We start from the raw sequence: 21,178 nt of genomic DNA on the forward strand, positions 1-21,178 counted from the left end.
TGAAAAAAATCGAGCAAGACACCATACAGGTGTCCAAATTTTCAATCACCTCTATTCATTGGTTTATGAAAAGTGTGATGGCGCCGCAAGGAAGTTGGAGTAACCAAGCAAGTACAAAAAATCAGTCAACCGAAAAAATTAATCCACGACTGTATAGTTCATAATCGACACCGTGTCCTGTGTCTTTTTTTTTTTTCTGAACCTTCTGCATTGTTTGCCCTTAGGCATAACTTTAAGAGACAGAAAGAGAGCGGTTTGGATGAGAGATCAACGGGTATAGACAATATTCTAATTGACTTAAGAGAAAGAAATGTGCAGACGGCACAGCAACAGTGTGCTGAAACTCGTGTTTTCATGTAATGCACCCCAACGCACCGAGCAGCTGCACAAGCTGGGTCTGACTCATGTTGTTCAGCAGGTTCTGTAGATCGTCATCCCCAATGTTGGGCAGCTCTGAGTGCAGGTGCGAGCCCGAACCGCCAGCACCACTGGATCCAGCCCCACGGCTAGAGCCTGGCACAGGCGGATTGTTGAGGTACTCATTCACCTTACGCACCAGCTCATCATCTTTGTCCTCCTTCGGTTCCTGCAGGCGCATCAGGACACCTTTCACAAATAAAATCATGTTGCTGTTGCACCAGTACTGCCTTTAAATGGGCTAGTTAGTTGCGAGATTCTTGATTCCTGTTACTAGAGCGATAGAAACGGGACAAAGAGGAGATGTAACTGCAAAGCACTACGTCTCCACTTTGTGTCCCATTTCTATTGCGCTGGCAACATGAATCAAGATTCGTTACACAAACAATGCAATGTGGACATTGTGTGATCGTAATCACCATCATCATATTGATACATGCATATTGCACGTTTCTTGTGGCCAATGCACGCGGGCGCCCCGACGAAGACGACGAACGGGCTCTGGCTCTCGAGCTGCCGGCTGAACTGGCTAGCGCTGCATTATCCTTTGTAAATACACTTTGTAAATAGTCTCCAGTTCTTATTCCTTCATTCACGTAACAATACCTTCCCAAGACTCATAGGCCACGGAAGGGCACAAGTGCTTTGTGAGTCAGTTCTTATTACTCACTAGTACAATTTTATCAACACGCGGATTTATTATTTTTTTTTTCACGTGATAAACGTGAAAAACCAATTTTTTGTTGAAATATCCCAGTTGAACGCCAGAAGTGCATAAAAACTGCTTTTATTTGCTTAAACAGAGAGATGAAGATGCAAGATCATGTGGTGGGTTGCCATGTTCGCGCTGCATCCGAGATTTTCATGTCTTTTCATGGTACAGTGAAACCTCGTTAAACCGAAGTTGGCCAGAGCTCGGAAAAACTATGCACTAAACGGTAGGACTGTTTAACCGAAATAGCATGAGATCGCCGACTTGCCTGTCGAAAACGGAACTCGGAAAGAGTGCAATGAAAGGGGAGAAAAACATGCAGTATTTATTTACTTCGCGCGACAAAAGTGTTATTTTCGTTTGATGCCGCGGTGGCTTAGCACAACGACAGCGGCCTCAAACTTACTGAAGCTGCGTGCCAGCTTTTCAGCCAGCCCCCTCTTCTCGGGAAACACTCGCATGGCAGATTCCTCGTTGGCATTACGTATTCTCCGTGCACGCACGCAGTAGTGCTGCAGAAGTCCTGGGGGCGCATTTTCATTTTGTTTGGAATACTTTTCGTTTAGAATAGAGTTACGTTATCACGCCCCTGTTCTTGTCGCAACGATTGCATTCATTAGGCTGACGTAACGCGTAGCTTCTGCCACTGTCAGGCCTGAATCGCCCATGCTGTCGCTTTCCGTGTCGTCCTTATCACTGTCGCTAGGCGACACTTCGGCAACAACAGAGGCAACGATGGCGAAAAGTCGAACTTCGTAGCCGACATGTCTTCGCGGTCGCAGCAGTGCTGCCGAGCAACTTCTTCGCATTCCAAATGCCATACACCGTAGTCAACAGCAGATCCTTGTCGCGTGCCAGCGCCGACTTCTTCGTGTCTCGTTTGATAGCACGAACAATGTCTAATTTTTCTTCTATGCTGAGCACCCGGCGTCGTTTTTTATCCGAGCTTGGGAATGACGCGAGTCCTCGCTTGCACGACGCCATAACGCTCTCTCACACGGCGTCAAAATGATGCTGATGGTGATGTGGCTTCACGCGCAAACGCACAGGGTGCTTGGAGGCCGTTGTTCCGATCTCTGAGGCTTGTTGTTCTGCCGGGCCACCCGATGGAGACAACGCACCACCGTGTTTGCGCGCCGAAAAGTTGAAACGATACGTTTTAACCGATGCGTCCGCAATAAGTTGGTACGGTTTATGCGGATACAAAACACATTATGTTCAATGGCCGCCGAGTCGGGGATTTGACTTTACTAGTTTTAAAACGAAACTACTGTTTAAGCGGGTACGGTTTAACGAAGTTTTACTGTATTCGAAACATACTTCATGGTTGTTCTTCGCTGTCTGTGACAACACAAAGGCCTATGTCAACTAGTGCCATTTTTCTCGAAAGCTGGCAGCATGAATAAACCCCTTCCATACACTTCCACAGGCCTCTGACTTCATGTACAGTGTGAATAGGTTACACGATAGCTCCTGAATGAACTCTGAAAAGGATTGAAAGCAACGTGCAAGATAATGTACGAGGGATTTCCGGAGGATATCCTCCTGAGACCACTTGTACCATGCTTTACTATGCACATAAAAGGGTGACAGTTGGCAAGTTTCAAGGTTTGAAAACACTCATTTCAATATGATGCCAAATTAATCACAACACCAGACTTCATATCGTTGACATTTACGTGATGTGATGATACAGAGCAAAATTTGATGGTGTCGTGTAGTAACAATTCTAGGCATGATGACATTGCTCGTCAAGAAGAAAAACAAGAGTGCTGGCTGCACTCTCATGAGGTAATAATAATTTAAAATTTTGATTACGGGGTATTACAATAAAAAAACATGATCTCATTATGAAGCACACCTTAGTGGGAGACTCCGAATTAGTTTTGACCACGTAGGGTTCTTTGACATGCACCTAAACCCAAGTACCTGAGTGTTTTCTGCATTTCACGAAATTCAGCCACTGAAGCCAGCATCGAACTCGCCAGCTCAAGCTCAGCGGCGCAATGTCATAGCCACAGGGCTAGTGCAGCAGGCATCGCAGGTAGCATGGCACAAGAGCCAGTCAATGTATCACAATGTCATGATCCCCTTTCCTTGGCACTCCAACTAGTTCATAGGAACAAGCATTACAGTAAATTATTAAGGGCAATCCGATACTTGCCAGCATTCTTCAAAAGTGTAGGAGGCTTTGACCTTCATTTAGCATAACAAGTAAACCGAAAATGTTACATCAGTGCTACTCTAAGGGCAACTTAAAGGGCATTACATAATGGGATCAAGAGGAAAGAGCAATGATAAAGAAGTAATGGTGTGCAGATAATCAAAAATACTGAACACCATTGAATATTATATTCTGAATATTTGTGTTCGATACGAGAACTAGGTATTCAAAATTCAAATATTCACTAGGATACGATTATTAAAAAAAAATTATTATATTGCTTGCCGTGCAGGAGCACACATGGTTCTCTGCATTTGTTTATATCTAATCTATGAACATGTGTCCGATATTGTACTGATTTTGTGTCGCTGGCAGAATTCAGCACAAAGTAAGCCAGGCTGCCAGATGACTAAGCTTTGTGGAAGCGCCAACCCCAGTGGCAAGGGGTGCTGGTTTGTGAACAGCAAGAGGAGCTCATTGAAAGGGCAATGGGGTGCTATTGTGCAAAGAAATCCAGTTGAAATAATAATGCTCTTTCCACTAATATAGACCCAATAAGCTGATCCACAAGAGCTATGCCTTTCCACATGGCTTCACTTTGCAAACATGCCAGCTGCCCATGTGGTACCTCAGCGTGGTGTAACACCCTACTGTTATAACATTTAAAGACTGAGCGATGGGCAATCCACTACTGCAATCTGAACCCAAGCTGGAGCCGGGGCCTGACAAGATCTCGTAGGTGATGGGCATTACCCCAACGCCTGCACGCATTGTAGTATAATAAAAGGTGCCACTCTAAAACAGTGCAGATACATTGCACAGGCTTACTTTGTGCTATAAACAAAACATTATCATTTTTTTCATGCAATCAAATGTGCCTGTCCCCTTCGCACCCTGCATTAGATTTGCAGTTGCATTATGCTCTTGTAAACGCAGTACTTGGTCAACAGCGAGTTGATTGGATGTCTCACACTGAAGGAAAACAACAGAAGGGGGCTTGCCACAAAAGCTTTGCTCTTACTTACATGAGGCACAACATATGCAGAAAAGACAAGAAGCTGTGTTCTTGTGGTTCTTTTCTAAGAAAGAGCCATAGCAAACAGGAAATCCGCCCTTAATTTTGGTTTCGTGCTAGCGCAGCTGTAGCCCTGCTCATTTTTGCAGCACTACCTACATTTCTGAGCTGATTGCTTCACAACGAATGCACCGAGTCACAACTGGCAAAGGGCCAGATGCCTCCAAGTTGACAAACAAGAAGAAGGAGAATAGAGGGGCCCGACTTTCTTGTTAGTCACAATTGAAGCCAACAGTCAATGACACCAAGGAAAGCGTAGGATAAATTGTTTTAATTTAAATATAGAAATAATAAATAAACATCAATCTTGTGCATTCAATTCGTAGCGCACTGAACACCTGCACTTGGAAAAAGCCAGCCTGCCTCACCTGCATCCAATAAAAGCATCTACGACTGGACGACTTGAACTTCAGCACATACACGCGGCCTGTAGTGCACTGGGTCACTTTCTTGAATTCTGCATCGTCGGGGAAGATGATCAAGTCCTGCGGAACACATTTCCACATTATGGAAAATGTACACACACACAAAGGCAGGCTTTAGCATTCCAAGTGAACCAGCACGGCGTGTGAGGCACCCACTTATAACTTGTCAATCAAGAAACACAGATGCAACACAACTTGGAACTATATTATGCGAAGTCTGTTTGAGTTAGCGAGGCAGTAGCAGTACATCAAATTACACGAGCACAACCTTGTTGCCTGTAGCCATTAGCTGCCTGTGTCACGAGAACGGAGGTCACGTAAGATGCTTGCTGAGGGAAGAATGTTGACTAAAGGTTAACGGCACAGAGAAGTATGATGTGTACCTAAATACATTTAAGACTTCATAACCCCTCGTGTCATAGTGGCATATCCATTCTGGGGGATTGGCCAAATGGCACATGCCCAGCGACACACGCCCAACGGCACAAGTTGTCTACTCAGCAAGACAGCCACCGGTAAAGCTTTAGCCACCAGCACGTACCAAATAGCCCAAGCTATCTATGTATACGCGCAGATATATTCGGCTAGGAAACAGCTATGAATGGCAAACCACGGAGAAGAGGCAAAGAAAGTGGTGCTTTGAAAACTTAAGACCTTGAATGTCTTGAAACTGCACACTGAATTATGAGGGATGTCGTAGTGGAGCGCTCCCTATAGTTTTGACCACCTGGAGTTATTTGAGAATGTAAATCGACATACACAAACATTCTTGTATTTCGCCCCCATGAAAATGTGGCCCCCGTGGCCTGAAATGAATTGATTGATGTTGAATGTTCAACACCTCAAAGCAACACGCAGGCTATCAGAGATGCCATAGTAAAGGGCCCTGGGTTAATTTGGACCACCTGGCGTTTCTTAATGTGCACCAAAAGTATGATACATGGGCGTTTTTGCATTTCAAGCCCACTGGAACATGGGCAGTGCAGCCGGAAATTATACCCGTGACCTTGTGCTGGGCAGTAGACTGCCATAGCCACTGAGCTATCATGACAGGTAACATTCTGTTGTGGCGGAGCATAGTGAATTAGAATATACAATGCACTGCAGCATGGCCCAGAGTCAAGCAGAAGGCACTGCTTGCGCTCCAGTAGCAGTGCTGGCCTCCAAAAAGCAAAAGTAATGTGCCATCAGCACTCTGCACAGCCTCACATACAAACAGCTAATGGTTGAGACATCCAATGACCTGAAGTACTGATGCTAAGTACTGGCCAGTGGTGTAGCACTGGCATGTGATAAACGTCTTATTTTTCTGCAATGTTATGAATATTTGAAATACTGGAAAATGATCACAAATGGCCTAACTAACAATAACTGATTAACACTTTCCCATTTTGCTTATGCTCTAGAAATCTGAGCTCCTTTTCTAAGCACTGATGAATCATGAAAGGTATCTGTAAATATATCAAGTGTCAAGGTTACTGCATAAAAACTAAGGCCAAGCTGTCCTCACCACTTTATATTACTACATAGGCAGATAGTATACACCATGTATCAAACTCACTTCTTGCGCTAAACATGGTTAATTTGATAAAGAAATTTTGTTGTAAGTAGTGGGATTTGAGAAGCTTCATTTCAACATGAATTCCCTTCTTTCTCCAAAACATGACATTGCACACATATGACACATTTCGTGCAGGCAAGAGGCGAGCTTTGCAGATATGCCACTGGCACGGCAGAGGCATGCTGTACAGATGTTGGGGCTAACATGCAACACCACGTTAAGAACATCATCTTTTCAATGATCAAAATACAAGGTTAAAGCTGAAAATTTCAGAATACTGTTCAAAGTGTAGAGCTTGTTATTCTTGAAAACTTTCTTCCAAACAAAAATTTATCAGCAGTCCCAATCCCACATTTCTCTTGAAGAACACTATCTGACCTCGATGAGTGGGTTGCCCGAATCAAAGGTTTCAGCTATGATTGATCCCTAAGTGATGAGAGGAAAGGGTTTCACCTCATTCTGAAGCACAGATGCACAAAATATTGGTTTGTGACATGCAATTTTCATATTTAAAGAAAAAAACTAAGAAAAATGGACACCTTTCCACTCGCACTTTCCTAGTGACCTCCGGCACTTGACCCCCAATTACTAAATCTTGATCACACAACATTTTTACTTCGAGCATAAAGCTCGAGATAAATTGTAGTTTATGGGCAAGAGTTTCTTGCTGGCACAAAGCTTTGCAGGGCAGCCAATTTTCTAAATCTGGCAAATAGTCCATTATGTGCTACATTTTTATACAGCTAAAGTTCAGCAGTTGGGCAACAAGGTTAGGTGGCACTCACCAGAGCGAAAAAGAAAAAAGAAAGAAAAAATAAAGGCCGCATGCAATTTGCTAGCTTTGTTTTTGATTAACTCCTCTATAAGGTTAAAATGCAGCATGACTGGGAATACAAGCAAAAATGAAAGCACAGGACAAGCGCTTGTCCAGTGTTCTTCTATGCCTTGTCTTCAGTTGCACTGGGTTTCAAACAAGCATCTTTCATTTTCATAGAAATCAGAAGCACTGAATGCAATCATTTCCTCACACAGCTAGAACAGGGTGAACTAATGCAATGCCAGTAATCAAATTTGTCACAAAACAAAACTATTTTCTTCTGATACTGTAATCGCTATACTAAGGAGCAGAGGTACAAAATCAGCATATGCCTTTCTGGCGTTTAGCTGCACCAGGCAAAGATATAACTCGCTTCTATAATGAAACAGACCCAATCGGATTGTGGAGACACATCTTTTATGCTTACATTTATCGCAACAAGTGGGTATGTGGCATTGCTCTGTACAGTAATAATAATAATATTTGGGGTTTTACGTGCCAAAACCACTTTCTGATTATGAGGCACGCCGTAGTGGAGGACTCCGGAAATTTTGACCACCTGGGGTTCTTTAACGTGCACCTAAATCTAAGCACACGGGTGTTTTCGCATTTTGCCCCCATCGAAATGCGGCCGCCGTGGCCGGGAGTCGATCCCGCGACCTCGTGCTCAGCAGCCCAACACCATAGCCACTGAGCAACCACGGCGGGTTGCTCTGTACAGTGACTAGTTCCACGAGGCGCAAGTTAATACGAGTGATATCATGAATACATGCCACAACGGTTTCGCTAAGCAATACTGTGCTTGCTCCCGTTATTGCAAAACTACTACGAGACATATTGTACATTCGAAGTTTGTTAGAATCATGGAATCCTGCTCTTTTGTTGTGAAAACAATAAAACGTTTTTCTCAATACACAATGCCGCTTTCCTGTGTCTGTTTACTGCTGCAACTACGCGATGCGGAATCGGAATTAATTTCACTGTGCCGCATGTGCCCAAATTTGCACTTCCCTATTGTCTGAAATGAATCTGAAACAACAAAGGCGGCGGAAGTATACTTGGATCTCCTTCATAACACCAATCCATCCTGTGCTACAATGTCGCTCGAATTTTTCACCTACGAGGTGCACCCAAACAAAATGTTCTGTCAGCGTCAGCTTCTCCGTACTCGAGTTATTTGCAGACATTGTGACTGGGTATGATTCGGCGGAAACGTTCCGCTTGGAGCACGGGGACCAATTTCGGTAGTAGCCGCCAAATAAACAACAACCCGCAAGAAGCAGTTGGCCGGCACGAATCTTGCGCCGTACAGCGGGCAACGTGGCTCAGCAGTATTATAGGTACGATAATGTTAATAAAAAAGAAAGCTCACGTCTTCCACAGATCCCGTGGTGCGGTCTTTCCAGCAAAAGTGCATCAGCGAGTCCTCGCTCTGGTGAACGTAGACGGTTCCCTTGCGCTTGTCGGGATGGACCATATTGCCCTTGCGCGTCATCCTGCCAGCCCGGAACTCAACAAGGTACTTGCTGTGGTTCTGATTGCCCGAGGTCGAACCGAAGAGAAGTCCCCTAGTCATGTTGAACTTTGTTCCTGAGCTACAACCTTACAGCTTCGAAACCGGCAACCAAAGTGACTCAGCGACTGGCTTGAGTGAGCAGGGCAAGATGCGTGCTTACAGTTTCGGCCTGAGCGTGCAGACTGCTGCGCACGTTCCGTATAACCGTCAGACGTAAATTAGCCACGCGGCTTTTAGAGCTGCAACGTATCTGTTGGTTTCTAAATGTATATAAAAAGCGGAATTTCGGAAAGTTTGTTTAGCATTTCACAATTGTAAAAATAGCTTCGGCAGATACGACAGCACGTGTTCTTGTAAGGCGCAATCACAGCAATCACGTGGAGAACGTCGCCACTTTCGTACTCTCCGTTAGTTTCTGTTTCTCGGAGCGGTAATCACCGACTGTCTTGTTTCCCATGGCGACAAACGGAAAAATCCTCAAAAAGGTCGAAAATGTGGGCTTTATAGGCGCGGGAAACATGGCTCAGTGCATCATAAAAGGCATCAAGAGCGCAGGTAAGCACGTGAATGGACGTCAGTCGCGCCGTAACCGAGAGAATGCAAGCGGCTCGTACCCCATCTCTTTGTTTGTTTTTCACGCAGGCATAGCGGCCAAGAACATTTGGGTTAGCGCTCCATCCATGAAGAATCTGGAGACACTAAAGGTTGGTTCCTGACATTTCAAATAATGTAAGTCGGATGCGCTAACCATGGCCGACTTCGTCGCGTCACGCACTAGCATCGCCCGTGCCGTGCTCGCGCTACGTCCATCACCTGTCGCAGCGCGCGTTTAGGCGGGAACTTCGAACATTAAAATGTGAATTCGACGCCGTGCACGATTTGCCTCCGTTTGTGGGTGCCACTGCCTTGCATGGTTACCCTGTATATATTGTCTCTTACCCATTTACTGTATTTAAAGAATAATAAAACTGAAACTGAGCTAAGCCGTACTACTTCGTCTGGTTCTGCACCGATTTTCTTGCAGGTCTTTCTTCTGCCACACGTCCTTGCATTTCTCGCCGACAGTAGTAGATTGGGAATAGAGTAATTGGGAGAGCCAGAAGATGGGAAATGAATGGCCTCGACTTTTCGTTTGCATAGCCGGCCGGGTTCGCTCAGCGTGCGCAGTGCGCCTCAGGACACTTTAATCGCAAATGGAGCCAAGAAATATTACTCGCTGCCTCGTACTTGTGCATTCGAATCTTAGTATATTTCTTTATATGTGAATTACATACGCGCGCGTCAAATGCTTATTGATTACGTGAAGGCGGTTGCATGCCTTGGTGCAGAAGCGTTGCATGGCGCCATAAAGATTATCAATAATTTCTTCCTTGGCATTTAAATATCTAAATACCATTTTGCAGTGGCGAGTTGGAGCACCATCCCTAGCCTTGATGGCGTTGTCCGCTAAGTATAAAGTGTTGTACCGTTGAAGTTTGTTGTAATGATACTGGTTATAACGAACCACTTGATATCGCGATGTAATCGTAATTGCCGTTGAAATTTTCATAGCGAATGAGGCATTTAAGATTAAAGGAGCAGAAAGCCTCCCATAAGTGAATAAATAACATTTCTATAGTTTATATATATATATAGAAGACTTGCTCATCATAACAAGTGTTGACAAGGCCGAAATTTCATGTCACATTACACTGCTATTGTCTGATAAAGCAGTCCAAAACACTTCCGTTAGCGTGCTAAGAAATGCTGATAAAACCTGTTGCTCTGTTATTTCTGTGTGTGAGATGACTGTGATAATAGATCAGTATTGTGAGTCGCATTTGAGAAAGTCTGCTCACTGACGATGGTGCTGAAGAAAACAATCGGCGGTCCTTCAGCACTGCACTGCGGGCTTTTGCATCGACCCAAACCTACACCGTCGTAACTATTTCAACAAGAATCTCCTTCCCCCAACTCCCTCCCCCCAGAGGGCAATGATAACTGTGAGGAAGAACAACAGCCATAACGAAGTTATGGATATGAAAAATTAATTTCACCTCTACGTTCAAGTACGTTAAGCAAGGTTTTACTGTATGTATATACATGTCAGTGATGTCGATCGGCACTGTATACACGTTGCTGATGCCGCCTGGTTTCTCAGGAGGAAGGATACAACACGACGCAGCGAAATGGAGAGGTGGCCAAGAAGTGCAGCATAGTGTTCCTGTGCGTAAAACCACACCTGATGGACGTCGTGGGTGCCGAGATACAGCCGCAGCTGACAACGAACCACCTTGTCATCAGCGTCGCAGCTGCTGTCAAGATTTCTCACCTAGTTGCTGTATGTACTCACCAATTAACTTGCATAAAATTTTTTGAAATAAGTGCAAGCAGTACTGAATGGGAAAATTGGCAAAGGCAAGGAAAAGAACATACTTATTTATTTATTTATTTCACAATAACCCTAAAGGCCCTCTAGGGAGGGTATTACATAGGGTAAAGGTTACATCGGTGAGGTGAACAGTGCGTAAATGTAAATACAATGGAAAAACAAAACTGGGACAAAATTAATTACAGTGCATCAACGTACAAACACAAAAAAAATGATAGTTATCAGTACAGCAACTCTAAATGATTTGTACAAACTATGACACTGTCGTGGAGGCTTTGGTTATCGACGCATTAAAAAAAGTCTGTTTACAAATCAGAGAGTGAAACGTGATATATTCGGTATGCATGGTACTGCGTAGAGCGTCTGTAAATTTCAAGGCATTTGTTTCAGTGACAATGTGCGATGGCAGATTATTCCATTCTTTCGCGGTGCGAGGTATAAATGACTGATCAAATGCGAGGGAATGACACATTATGCATTTGACTTTGCAAGAATGATTCTGACGCGGAAAAATGGCTGAGGGTTCACACATGAACTTGTTATGAAGAGATTCGTAATAGTAGAGCTTATGGAATAGTGTTAAACGAGATATATTACGGCGAAGTGACAAGGCTTCAAGCTCGGCGTAATTTTTAATGCTGTTACACTGGTTTCTCATGAATAATCTAAAAAGATGAAGCGTACAGCACGGTTCTGCAGGGCTTCTGAGTCAGTTATTAGGTATGCCTGATGGGGATCCCATATGGCTGACACATACTCTTATTTTAGGGCGTATTAGTGTTGTGTATGCCAATTTGCGTAAGTGTACGGAAGCATGTTTGAGGTGATGTTTAAGGAAACCAAGCGAACGGTTTGCAGAAGCGAGGATATGGTCAATGTGATTATTCCATGTCAGGTTAGGGGTTAGGTGTACGCCAAGATATTTGTCGCTGGAAACTTGTTCAACAAGGCTGTCGTTTAAGATGTAAGATGTTGATGTTCGGGGCGCCTGATTAGTAAAAGACATGAATTTAGTTTCAGTAAAATTTAGAGGCATTAGCCAAGTTGAACACCATATGTTTATTGCGTTTAGGTCAGATTGAAGAATATCATGATCACAGTTAGAGTGAATATTACGATATATTACGCAATCATCAGCAAATAGTCTGATATTGGATTTGATGCCGTCTGGTAGATCATTAATATAAATTAGAAAAAGTAGAGGCCCAAGCACACTTCCCTGTGGTACACCAGATGTTACGGGTACTAGAGATGAGTGTGTGATTGTTAACCGATGTAAATTGCATCCTGTTAGAAAGAAAGTCTTTTATCCATGTGAAAACAGTAGAGTCAATGTTCAGCTGTGTAAATTTGTGAATAAGTCGACGATGAGGGACACCATCGAATGCTTTTGAATAATCTAGGAATACGGCATCTACTTGAATTCCGGTCTCTATTGATGAATGTATGTCGTGAATAAAGCCAGCAAGCTGAGTGTCACATGAATAGCATCTGCGAAAACTGTGCTGTTGCTTAAATATGAGGTTATGTTCTTCAAGGTAGTTAATGACCTGGGAATGTATAATATGTTCGACTAATTTACAAATGTTACTTGTTAAAGAAATTGGTCGATAGTTAAGTGGTGAAGAACGATCCCCAGACTTGAAGAATGGCACTACCTTAGCCACCTTCCGATCGTGAGGGATAACGCCTGTTGATAGTGATTGTGAAAATAAGGCGGACAGTATTGGGAAGATGCTTGGGGCAATATTTTTTTAGAATTGTTTTATTTAAGCCAGTATTATCAGCGGAAGATGAAATCTTATGATAAGTAAGGAGAAAATAAATTCCAGAATCAGTAATTATTATTTCCAGCATAAACGAATCAGTGCGAGTCATGGTGGCTAGCGGTTCCAAATATTCACGCGTGAATACCGATCAAAATGTTTCGTTTAGTAGTTGGGAACAATCAGTCTCAGTTATCGCTGCGCCGTCATGATCAGTAAGGACGATGTCAGGATTATGCTTGGGATTAATGACACGTCAAAAGCGCCGAGGGTTGGTTATTAACATCGATGACAGGTCCCGTTTATAGAATTGTCTGCGCATGGCTTTGAGTAAACTTTGGTATTCTTCGGCACATGTCACCTACGCCAGGATTCAGATGATCTATTTCTGTCAGCTTGCCTGAATAATCTTTTTTTCTTGTTATTTAGGCGACGAAGGTTCAGCAAAAACCAAGGAGCAGTGTTATCGGATTTTATGGAATTGACCGGGATGTATTTTTCTATGAGATTAGTGAGTGTGTTTTTAAGTAGTAACCAGTTTTCTTCTACTGTCCGCGACAAGTAATCTCTCAGAAAGTCGATAAAAAAAACATCATACATCAGCGCTAACTTTCTCTTAACATTAACTTGAAAACAACATCGGCTATATACATAGCATGTGTAAACACGCTATGTATGTTTGTGTTGTGCACACTCCTTCCTTGTGTTTGTCCACTTTAGTGCTATTCGTATTTATTTCATCATGTACCAGCATGCCCTAATTATTCTTGTCAATGTTAAAGTGGACCTGCACAGTTGTGGAAAAGCATCTTGCAACACACATTCAGAAATTATTTTGAGTTCTAAACAAAATTGTAACAGGGAAGTGAGACGGTGAATTCTACGGCAGGTCATGCCAAGTTCATTTGCAGTGAGGAGCATCAGCATGTCATTTTCAGTAATATGTGTACATTGTGTCACAGTATCTCCTTTCGTAAATTAACATCTGCCAGATGCTCCTGTGATAAATAATTTTAAATACAGCAGATTTACATATGTAGAAGAGCTTGTCACTGCACACAGTCTTTTTGTCACTATATTTGATATTTGAAAGTTCATGTCAAATATTTAAGTAGTTCGAATAGATTTTTCACTTGATTTTATGTACATATTTGCCACTGCATTCTCGAGTTGTCACTAACCACACTCCATTTCATACTTCTCGGGCAACAAGAGTGACGCACTGAGAACACTCGGATTTTTGTAGCTTCTTGAGGTTCTAACCTCAACTGCAAATCCTAGTGGTGTTTTCCTCTCAAGCCTGTTCATTAAATCTCACTTAACCAATTTCATGGCTGGTACGAATGGCGAATGTGTTTGTTGAAACCTTGATTGAGCTACGTCAAAGTGAACACCTGAGAGAATTAGCAGATTTCTTTCGTTCCTGGTTTCCTTCATCGCAGGTGCTTCGCGTGCCATGTCGAGTGGTGCGTTGCATGCCCAACACCTGTGTGACAGTAGGTGCAGGTGTGTGCGCCATCAGCCGCGGCCCTGGTGTAGATGCGGATGATATTGCACTAGTCATCAGTTTGCTGGGCAGCATTGGTCTCTGTGAAGAGGTCTCGGAAAGCATCATGGATGCCGTCTGTGGACTGAGCGGTTCAGGGCCGGCCTATGTGAGTTACTGGTGCATGTCTCACACTTTCCACACTTACGGGGACCAGATTTCATTGCCAGACGCGAAATCAATGTTTTGATGGCATCTCGTCTGGTCGGGCAGTAAATTGATGTCAAGTGAAAGAGTTATGATGCCAACAAAAAAGTTATGGTTAATAAGTATTGTACATTCCGGCTTCCATAATTGCCAAGGAAAGAAACTGTATTTCATGGCAGTATCTCAAGTCCCTGGCTGTTCAGACTCTGAGAAAAACATTAAATCGTAACAACGTCTCAATCTTTCGCCTGCATGCGCAAGATGCCTAGGTCGAGTACTAAAGCATACACCTACCTAAACTCGCCATTTCGAGCAGTTTGTGTTCTGTAAACAAGCCAAAATTTGCAATACGTACTTAATGACCACACCCTTTTAGTTGCCATCCTTTTCTTTCTTTTGACATGGTTTCCTGATGTATGTGGATGCAATGTTTGTGCGCTAGTGTCCCCTCCCCCAGTGTGGGCAGCAAGACGTGCAACCTTGCTACCCTCCCTGCTTTTCCTTCTCCCTCTCATGCATTTGCAGGTCACTTTATTCCTCCTAAAAATGTTTTGCCTAGCTTTTCTCAAGACTAGCTGGTAAACATTTGTAAGGACAAGAATCATCAGCATTCAAGAATGTTCATCACCAGTTGTTCCTCAAGTGCGGGAACCTCAGTCGTTTGCTACACCGATTACCGGTTGCCTGCTTTTTCACTCACCTTCTTCTTTTGTAAATGCAACCTGTCTTCTAGTTGCAGAGATCTGGAGTTATTTTTTTTTTTAAACCTGGGCAGATGGCAGATTGTGATGATGCGACCAGGCAATTTTCGGCAAATTTGTTGTGGAACATAGCAAGCAGCCGCTAATCACGACGGTCCCGAGACTGGTTAGAGTGTAACCAGTGGACACCCAGCTGTCAAAAAGCTTGAGTTTTCTACACGGAGGTAGGTTGAGCGGACAATGTCTTGTTGCTCTTTACCTGCTGCCCACAGGTGTGCCTGGCTATCCAGGGAATGGCAGATGGAGCAGTCAAGATGGGCATGCCGAGGCAGCTAGCGCTCAGATTTGCTGCACAGACCATCATGGTAAGCTCCGTGCACAGGCCTCTGCCATTTCCTTCCCAAATTCTAGTACAGTCATACCTCACTATAACAAACTGGCATCTGACACAGAAATACATACCTTCATTATATCTGATTACTCGTTATAAGCATATATTTATTTACATGCTGACACTAGTGAAAAAATTTGTGTGTTCTTTATGTCCATATGTACTATCCTATGCAGTCCTCGATGCATCTTGTGAAGATTAATGTACTTTTGTTTCAGCTCTCACAGCGAGTCTTTCTTCTTCTTCTTCTTTTTTTTTTTTTTTTTTTGTCCTCTTTATCTTTCACATATAAGGCCTTTAAAAGTCACCTTGAGTGTTAGTTCCTTTTTTCCTTTTTTTATTTTTTTATGCTCTGGCAAAACAGAAAGTGCTGTAAATGGGCTTTAAATTGAATTGGAAACTGATAATACTGCCTCATTTTGTGTTCAGGGTGAAAAATATTCTCTTGGCCAAACTTTGGTTAGGCTGTAGGGGGAATATGAGAAAAATCTGAAGGCCAGTCCATAAACTCGAAAGTTTGGTCCTAAAGAGACCCTGAAACTCTTTTCTAACTAATCATAGAGTGGCCCGACTATTAAAGGATGTCATCTCACGAATCTTGTGGTGCAAAAACTTTTCGAATCCTTCAACTTATGGGTGGAGTTATCGCACCAGTACCCAGCTTTCTCTCTCTTTTCGTCTCTGCTAGCGCGCTGAAAGCTACACACTGGAGAAGCCAAGAGGGTAAAGCCCTGCTTAAATCTTTAACGTTGTGGTGGCAAAAGGGCTCGTCGCTGCATCTCGTGGCCATCACAGCAGAGCACGCTACCCAGCACACCGCTGCTGTCTTTTTGACATCACAGGCATTTGTATGTTTCCTTTATTTAACTCAAAATTAGCAAATTGTGTATTACTGAGAATGCTCTCGCAATCACGAAACCGGCCAATAGCATTGGTGGGTCCAGCTACTTGCGATGGCACTGCGCGATGACATTGTGGAGGCAAGAGCAAGCAATTTATCAGTTTTTGGCACGAGATTGTAAATTCATTGCTGCATGCAGTTTAATAATTGGCTCACATGTTCACGGGTTTTTATAGTGCACTTTAAAAATACCTGCTCCAGGAAGCCAGCTAAACCTATTTGCACGCACTTTTTGTTCTAGATTACTTTTCTTTCCATGTATTGAACTATTTTCTTTTTATGCACCGTAAGTGTCATTGGCATGCATAACTTATTTTTATTATCATGCATTAGCATTCTATTATATATTGTAGCTGCGTGTATGTGTACCATGTTGTAGGTTAATTGTATTATCATGCATTCTTTTTGTTATGTATTACCCTATACTGTTTCAGAGTTCACATTTCCTTTTTTCATTTATTTTCTTTCTCAGTATAAATGGATTTATCATTTATTGCTTGCTTTGTCGAATTTAGTGCTTGTACTTACATGCTTTAGTTTATACCCCCTACTAGCCTTTGGCTCTGGGTGTAACCAGTTTTGCCTATTTTAATGTGTTGTAATCAAGAACACGTAATAAAAGAAAGAAAGAAAGCCTCTTCTACAGAACGGCAACATTTTCTTACTAGACCCAAAAAGTGTTTCAGAGCCCCTTTAACCATCCTTTTCTTGCTAGAGTCTGCCAGACTCTAGCGATCTCCAAGTTTACCGTATTTTCACGAATGTGCTGACCAAGTCACCTGCAGCATTGCCTTGTTCTGTGCTATCGGTCTGCCCCCAACTACAAATTGCAAGACACCAGAGTGGTGTACTTGCTGTGTCTGGGAAATGATGATATGAATAGCGATTCGGCTGTGACAATGAAAGCATTAGTAAAGTTGAGGTAATGCCGCTTTCCTGCACTTGAGCTAGTCTCAGCCTCCATTGTTTTTCAGATTACCTTGCTTATCAAGCCAGTACACACCCAATTTATTTTCTTACAGCAATATCTTCTTTTCAGGCACTATTCGGTTCCATCTAATGAAAATAACGTTTCCCTGCAGCTTCAGTGCAGTCAAGAACAGATTGCGATGTTTCAACAAGCTTCTTTTTTCTTTTATATATATATTTGCAATTGAGGAGTGGAGGTGTCAAAATTCACCCCATGTTTATGCCTCCACCTGCATTGTCATAAACCACCGAAATGTCAGTCTTCCAGCAGGTTTTATTCTTTTATCTCTTTCCTGTTTAGTTTGCACATAACTTTTTCTTCCTTCCTTCCTTTATCATCTACTTTAACCACCACATGGCACAGGAGCCAGGTTTCCTATTGAATCGTTTTCGTGGTCCTTCTTTATCTTTATTCACTGCCTTGCACAAACTCTGATGCATTATTCTCACTAGCACAGGCAGCCAATTCAACAGTCTCCTGGGTTGCCCATGTCAGTGTTATCTTATTTTATCTTTTTGTCTTTGGTTCAAGGCCATAAACTTGGCATTTACACTTGCAGCGTCGCCCATCAGTCATTCTGAAGAGGAAGACGGCCACACGAATGGCCACTGACCGTGGACGTTCAATCTTTGCCTGGACTGGCTGCAGCTGTTAGCGCTCCGCGCATTTTTGCATCTGTGCTCTAATAACAATATGACCGTAGCCCCATTCTAGGCAACCTCCACGTCTGTGGTGACCTGAAGGAGCTGCAGCCTTTTTTACGATGACACATGGCTACCACGTCTAACTAGCTGGACCCACAATTTCACAAATGTCGGATGTCGCCGAGAAGGTGACCACAGCCATATTTATTAAGCGGCACACGTGCGCAGAGTACCAAAAGCTGCGGCCAGCCCAGATGAAGATTGAACAACCCCTCACAGTGTCTGTTCGTGCGGCTGTCTTCCCCTTCGTCGAGCTTCATCATCAGTCGAGCCCCTTTCGTCGGGGGCTCGACTGATGGCAACGCCACTGCAGATAAAATTCTTAGCGGCGCTCGCTTTGTGTTCCCTCGTGGGTGACAGGGTGCTGGTAAGATGGCCCTAGACAGCGGCTACCACCCGGAGGAGCTCAAGGACAACGTCTGCTCACCGGGGGGAACCACAGCCTACGGGCTGTCCGCTCTCGAGAGCCGCTGCGTGCGTGCTGCCTTCGCCGAAGCCGTCGAGGCCGCCACACGCCGTGCTCAGGAGCTAGGGCACAAGGTTGAAAGCAAGGGCACTGCCTCAAACTGACTCCATTTGGGTTCGCTTTTGGGTGCAGCGCCCACAAGTTCCTCTTCAAGCATGCCCAAGGCCACCGCAAATATTTTACTACCGTTTCAGCCAATTGCACTGAGAACCCTCCTTTTGCAGTTTGAAAATACTGGCTATAGCGCAGTACCTGCTGGACATTTAACCTGCACCATGATACACTGTGAAATGCTCATTTAACCTGCGCCTAGATACAATGTGAAATATTAACGACCTGCAGACATCTCGTTGAACTGGAAAGTTACGGGTAAAAACTGACGAAAGCGTTTACTTCACAATTGTGATTACAGGGTTTGCACAGTGTTCAGTCCTCATTTAATGTATTTGTTTCTAAATGTATAGCACAGATGGCGAATAAAGGCGTGTAGATTCATTGATGCAGATTGTCATGCGAGAGAGGGGAACCAGGCAATTCAAGCAGTGCACATTTTTTTTTTTTTCAAACTTTTTGCGCTTGCTGAAGGACAGACTAAGAAGTTATACATGTGGAATACGTTCCAAAACATAAACTTACTTCAGACCTACCCGTGTCTGTGCTTTAGGCTGGTTATCAGCTACGCAACCTGTAGTTGCCCATGCTTCCCGATGTAGGCAGAGTGCAAGAGCAAAAACACGGAAGCGGCGAATGAGTCAACAATGTGTGTGCTGCGTTTATGGACAGTTACAAAGGTGTTGTTTTAGAGTGTGTGTACCTCAGCAGTAGAACTTCAACCTGCTAAACCGACTTCTAAGTTTCTGCATGGGCCAAAATCAATGTCGCAGTATATTGCACCTGTTAGGTAAATTTTTCTGTTTGTAGGTTATTAAAGCAAGGTCAGAACTAAGTGTAGCCCATCTTTCCAAAGCTTTAGGTTAGCGGGGAAAGGTGCCAAGGGAAATGTCCCCCTGAATTCCACTCTCGCCATCAGTCATGCTAATCAATCACTGTATTTGCGTTCGTGGTCAAAAAGAGAAGGCACAATCTTGAGAGGAAAGAACATCATTCACCATTGGTGCTACTTACTACAATCACCATTTACACAGTACTCAAGCGAATAAGGATGTTTTAAACATGTTACATTATAGATGCAGTAAATCCAATTGTGTTAATTGGAGCCAAGAAATCAGATGGTGCACATCATTGGTCAATTGTTATGATGCCTTTAGATCTACCAGAGCATGTGCCTTGGTATTGGTCACCAACTTCAATGTACTCATGTATACTTTATCGAGTGCAACAAATGTACATCGTAATTTGCTTTGATGCAGTGCTTAACATTTCGTTACAAGATATTGAAAAAGGTATATTGAAGTTTAAACTATAGCAGTGAGGGCATACTAAGAGGTTTTTTTGATGCGCATGACTGTTTGGCAAAGCATTCTGCAGAGTGTACCAGCCTTGTTTCAACATTGCAATACAACGTATTTGGGCCATTTTGTGTGCTGTATGGTAAAAAAATGAAAAAAATCGCAATACATTTCTTCCCGTCATCTGCTTAAAAGGAAGCTTTAGCACAGAGCCAATTCCAATTTCCCTATTCAAATACGTGTAAAATACAGCTAACTAAAATACTAACTAAAACTGAAATACTAACTAAAATACTGATTTGAGTGAACATTGTTGCATTTGAGAGAATGGTAAAGTCTCGTGAATCTAGGAAGCGGAATTCTGAGTTAGGGGCTAAAATTTCTCTTGAAAACTTCTGAAGGTTTCCAAAAACTTGCAGCACGTTTACAATTCCGCAACTCTACATCATAAAAAGATATTGCAGTTCTGTAAATGGCATCTGTTAGAGCATCTAAAGCGAACAAATTTTATATATGAATTTACGACTTTGTGAAATGGTTACAATGTTAATGGGGACTTGCGAAAATCCTCTCACATTGGTCGTATAGTATTTCAGTGCAACGTATATTCACTTTTGTTCACTTTAGATGCATTTTGCGCAGTGAACAGAATTGTCATAAAGTTTTTCTTTGCCAAGTTACACAGTTGTAAACTTGACGGTTGAGCGTTCTGAAATTTTGCAGTATTTTTTCTTCAAAAAATTGACGGCACAAGTCTGCTTGCCACAGTCGCTAGATTTCAACAGTTTCTTTCAAATGCAACAAACCTCATCGAATTCGGTGCAGTGGTTGCCAAGAAAAAATATTTCTCCATTTCCATGTATTTAGATGAGAACTCCCGAGCTAAGGATTCCTCCTAACAGTGCCCTTATTCACAGAAGCAGGTACCAATCTCCAGATTTTCTTTCCCCGTCGTTCTGCACTGGAGGAGCAGGCTGTACAGAGTTCCAATATGTTGAGAGAAATCTCTGACCAGACGGTCAATGATACCATGGCAGCATCTTGTAACCACCACATGTTTGACAAGATTAGATTTTAAAGGGCATTAAAGACTTGCTTTGGTTGAAACTTTTTCGTCTT

The 21,178-nt window shown here is 43.1% G+C and overlaps 2 protein-coding genes across 4 annotated transcripts in view; one reads left to right on the forward strand and one right to left on the reverse strand.

The window, feature by feature from the left end:
* LOC142579605 (proteasomal ubiquitin receptor ADRM1-like) overlaps positions 1-8,878 on the reverse strand; it is a 31,550-nt gene extending 22,672 nt beyond the window's left edge. For 2 of the 3 annotated variants that reach the window (XM_075689993.1, XM_075689992.1), the window contains exons 1-3: positions 8,544-8,874; positions 4,737-4,853; positions 376-586 (exon numbers count right to left, since the gene is read on the reverse strand). In XM_075689993.1, the coding sequence (XP_075546108.1) occupies positions 376-586; positions 4,737-4,853; positions 8,544-8,747 (532 nt within the window). In that variant the 5' untranslated portion in view covers positions 8,748-8,874. Of the gene's footprint in view, positions 1-375; positions 587-4,736; positions 4,854-8,543 lie in introns of all 3 variants that reach the window. The other variant, XM_075689994.1, reaches the window with a different exon arrangement.
* Positions 8,879-9,013: 135 nt separating this feature from the next.
* On the forward strand, positions 9,014-21,172 carry LOC142579606 (pyrroline-5-carboxylate reductase 3-like). Its single transcript, XM_075689996.1, has 6 exons — positions 9,014-9,242; positions 9,330-9,391; positions 10,828-11,007; positions 14,267-14,479; positions 15,491-15,583; positions 18,545-21,172. Exons 1-6 carry the CDS (start codon positions 9,143-9,145, stop codon positions 18,752-18,754), a joined length of 858 nt encoding a protein of 285 aa, XP_075546111.1. The 5' UTR covers positions 9,014-9,142; the 3' UTR covers positions 18,755-21,172.
* The last annotated feature ends 6 nt before the right edge of the window (positions 21,173-21,178 follow it).

The sequence above is a fragment of the Dermacentor variabilis genome, chromosome 4 (assembly GCF_050947875.1).
Source record: "Dermacentor variabilis isolate Ectoservices chromosome 4, ASM5094787v1, whole genome shotgun sequence".
NCBI lineage: Eukaryota > Metazoa > Arthropoda > Arachnida > Ixodida > Ixodidae > Dermacentor > Dermacentor variabilis.

What these genes read in the sequence shown, in the direction of transcription:
- LOC142579606 (XM_075689996.1), top strand. Translation starts at nt 9,143, where the DNA reads ATGGCGACAAACGGAAAAATCCTCAAAAAGGTCGAAAATGTGGGCTTT. An exon ending in AGAATCTGGAGACACTAAAG is followed by an intron (nt 9,392 to 10,827) that starts GTTGGTTCCTGA and finishes CTGGTTTCTCAG; the next exon opens with GAGGAAGGATACAACACGAC. An exon ending in TTGCTGCACAGACCATCATG is followed by an intron (nt 15,584 to 18,544) that starts GTAAGCTCCGTG and finishes CGTGGGTGACAG; the next exon opens with GGTGCTGGTAAGATGGCCCT.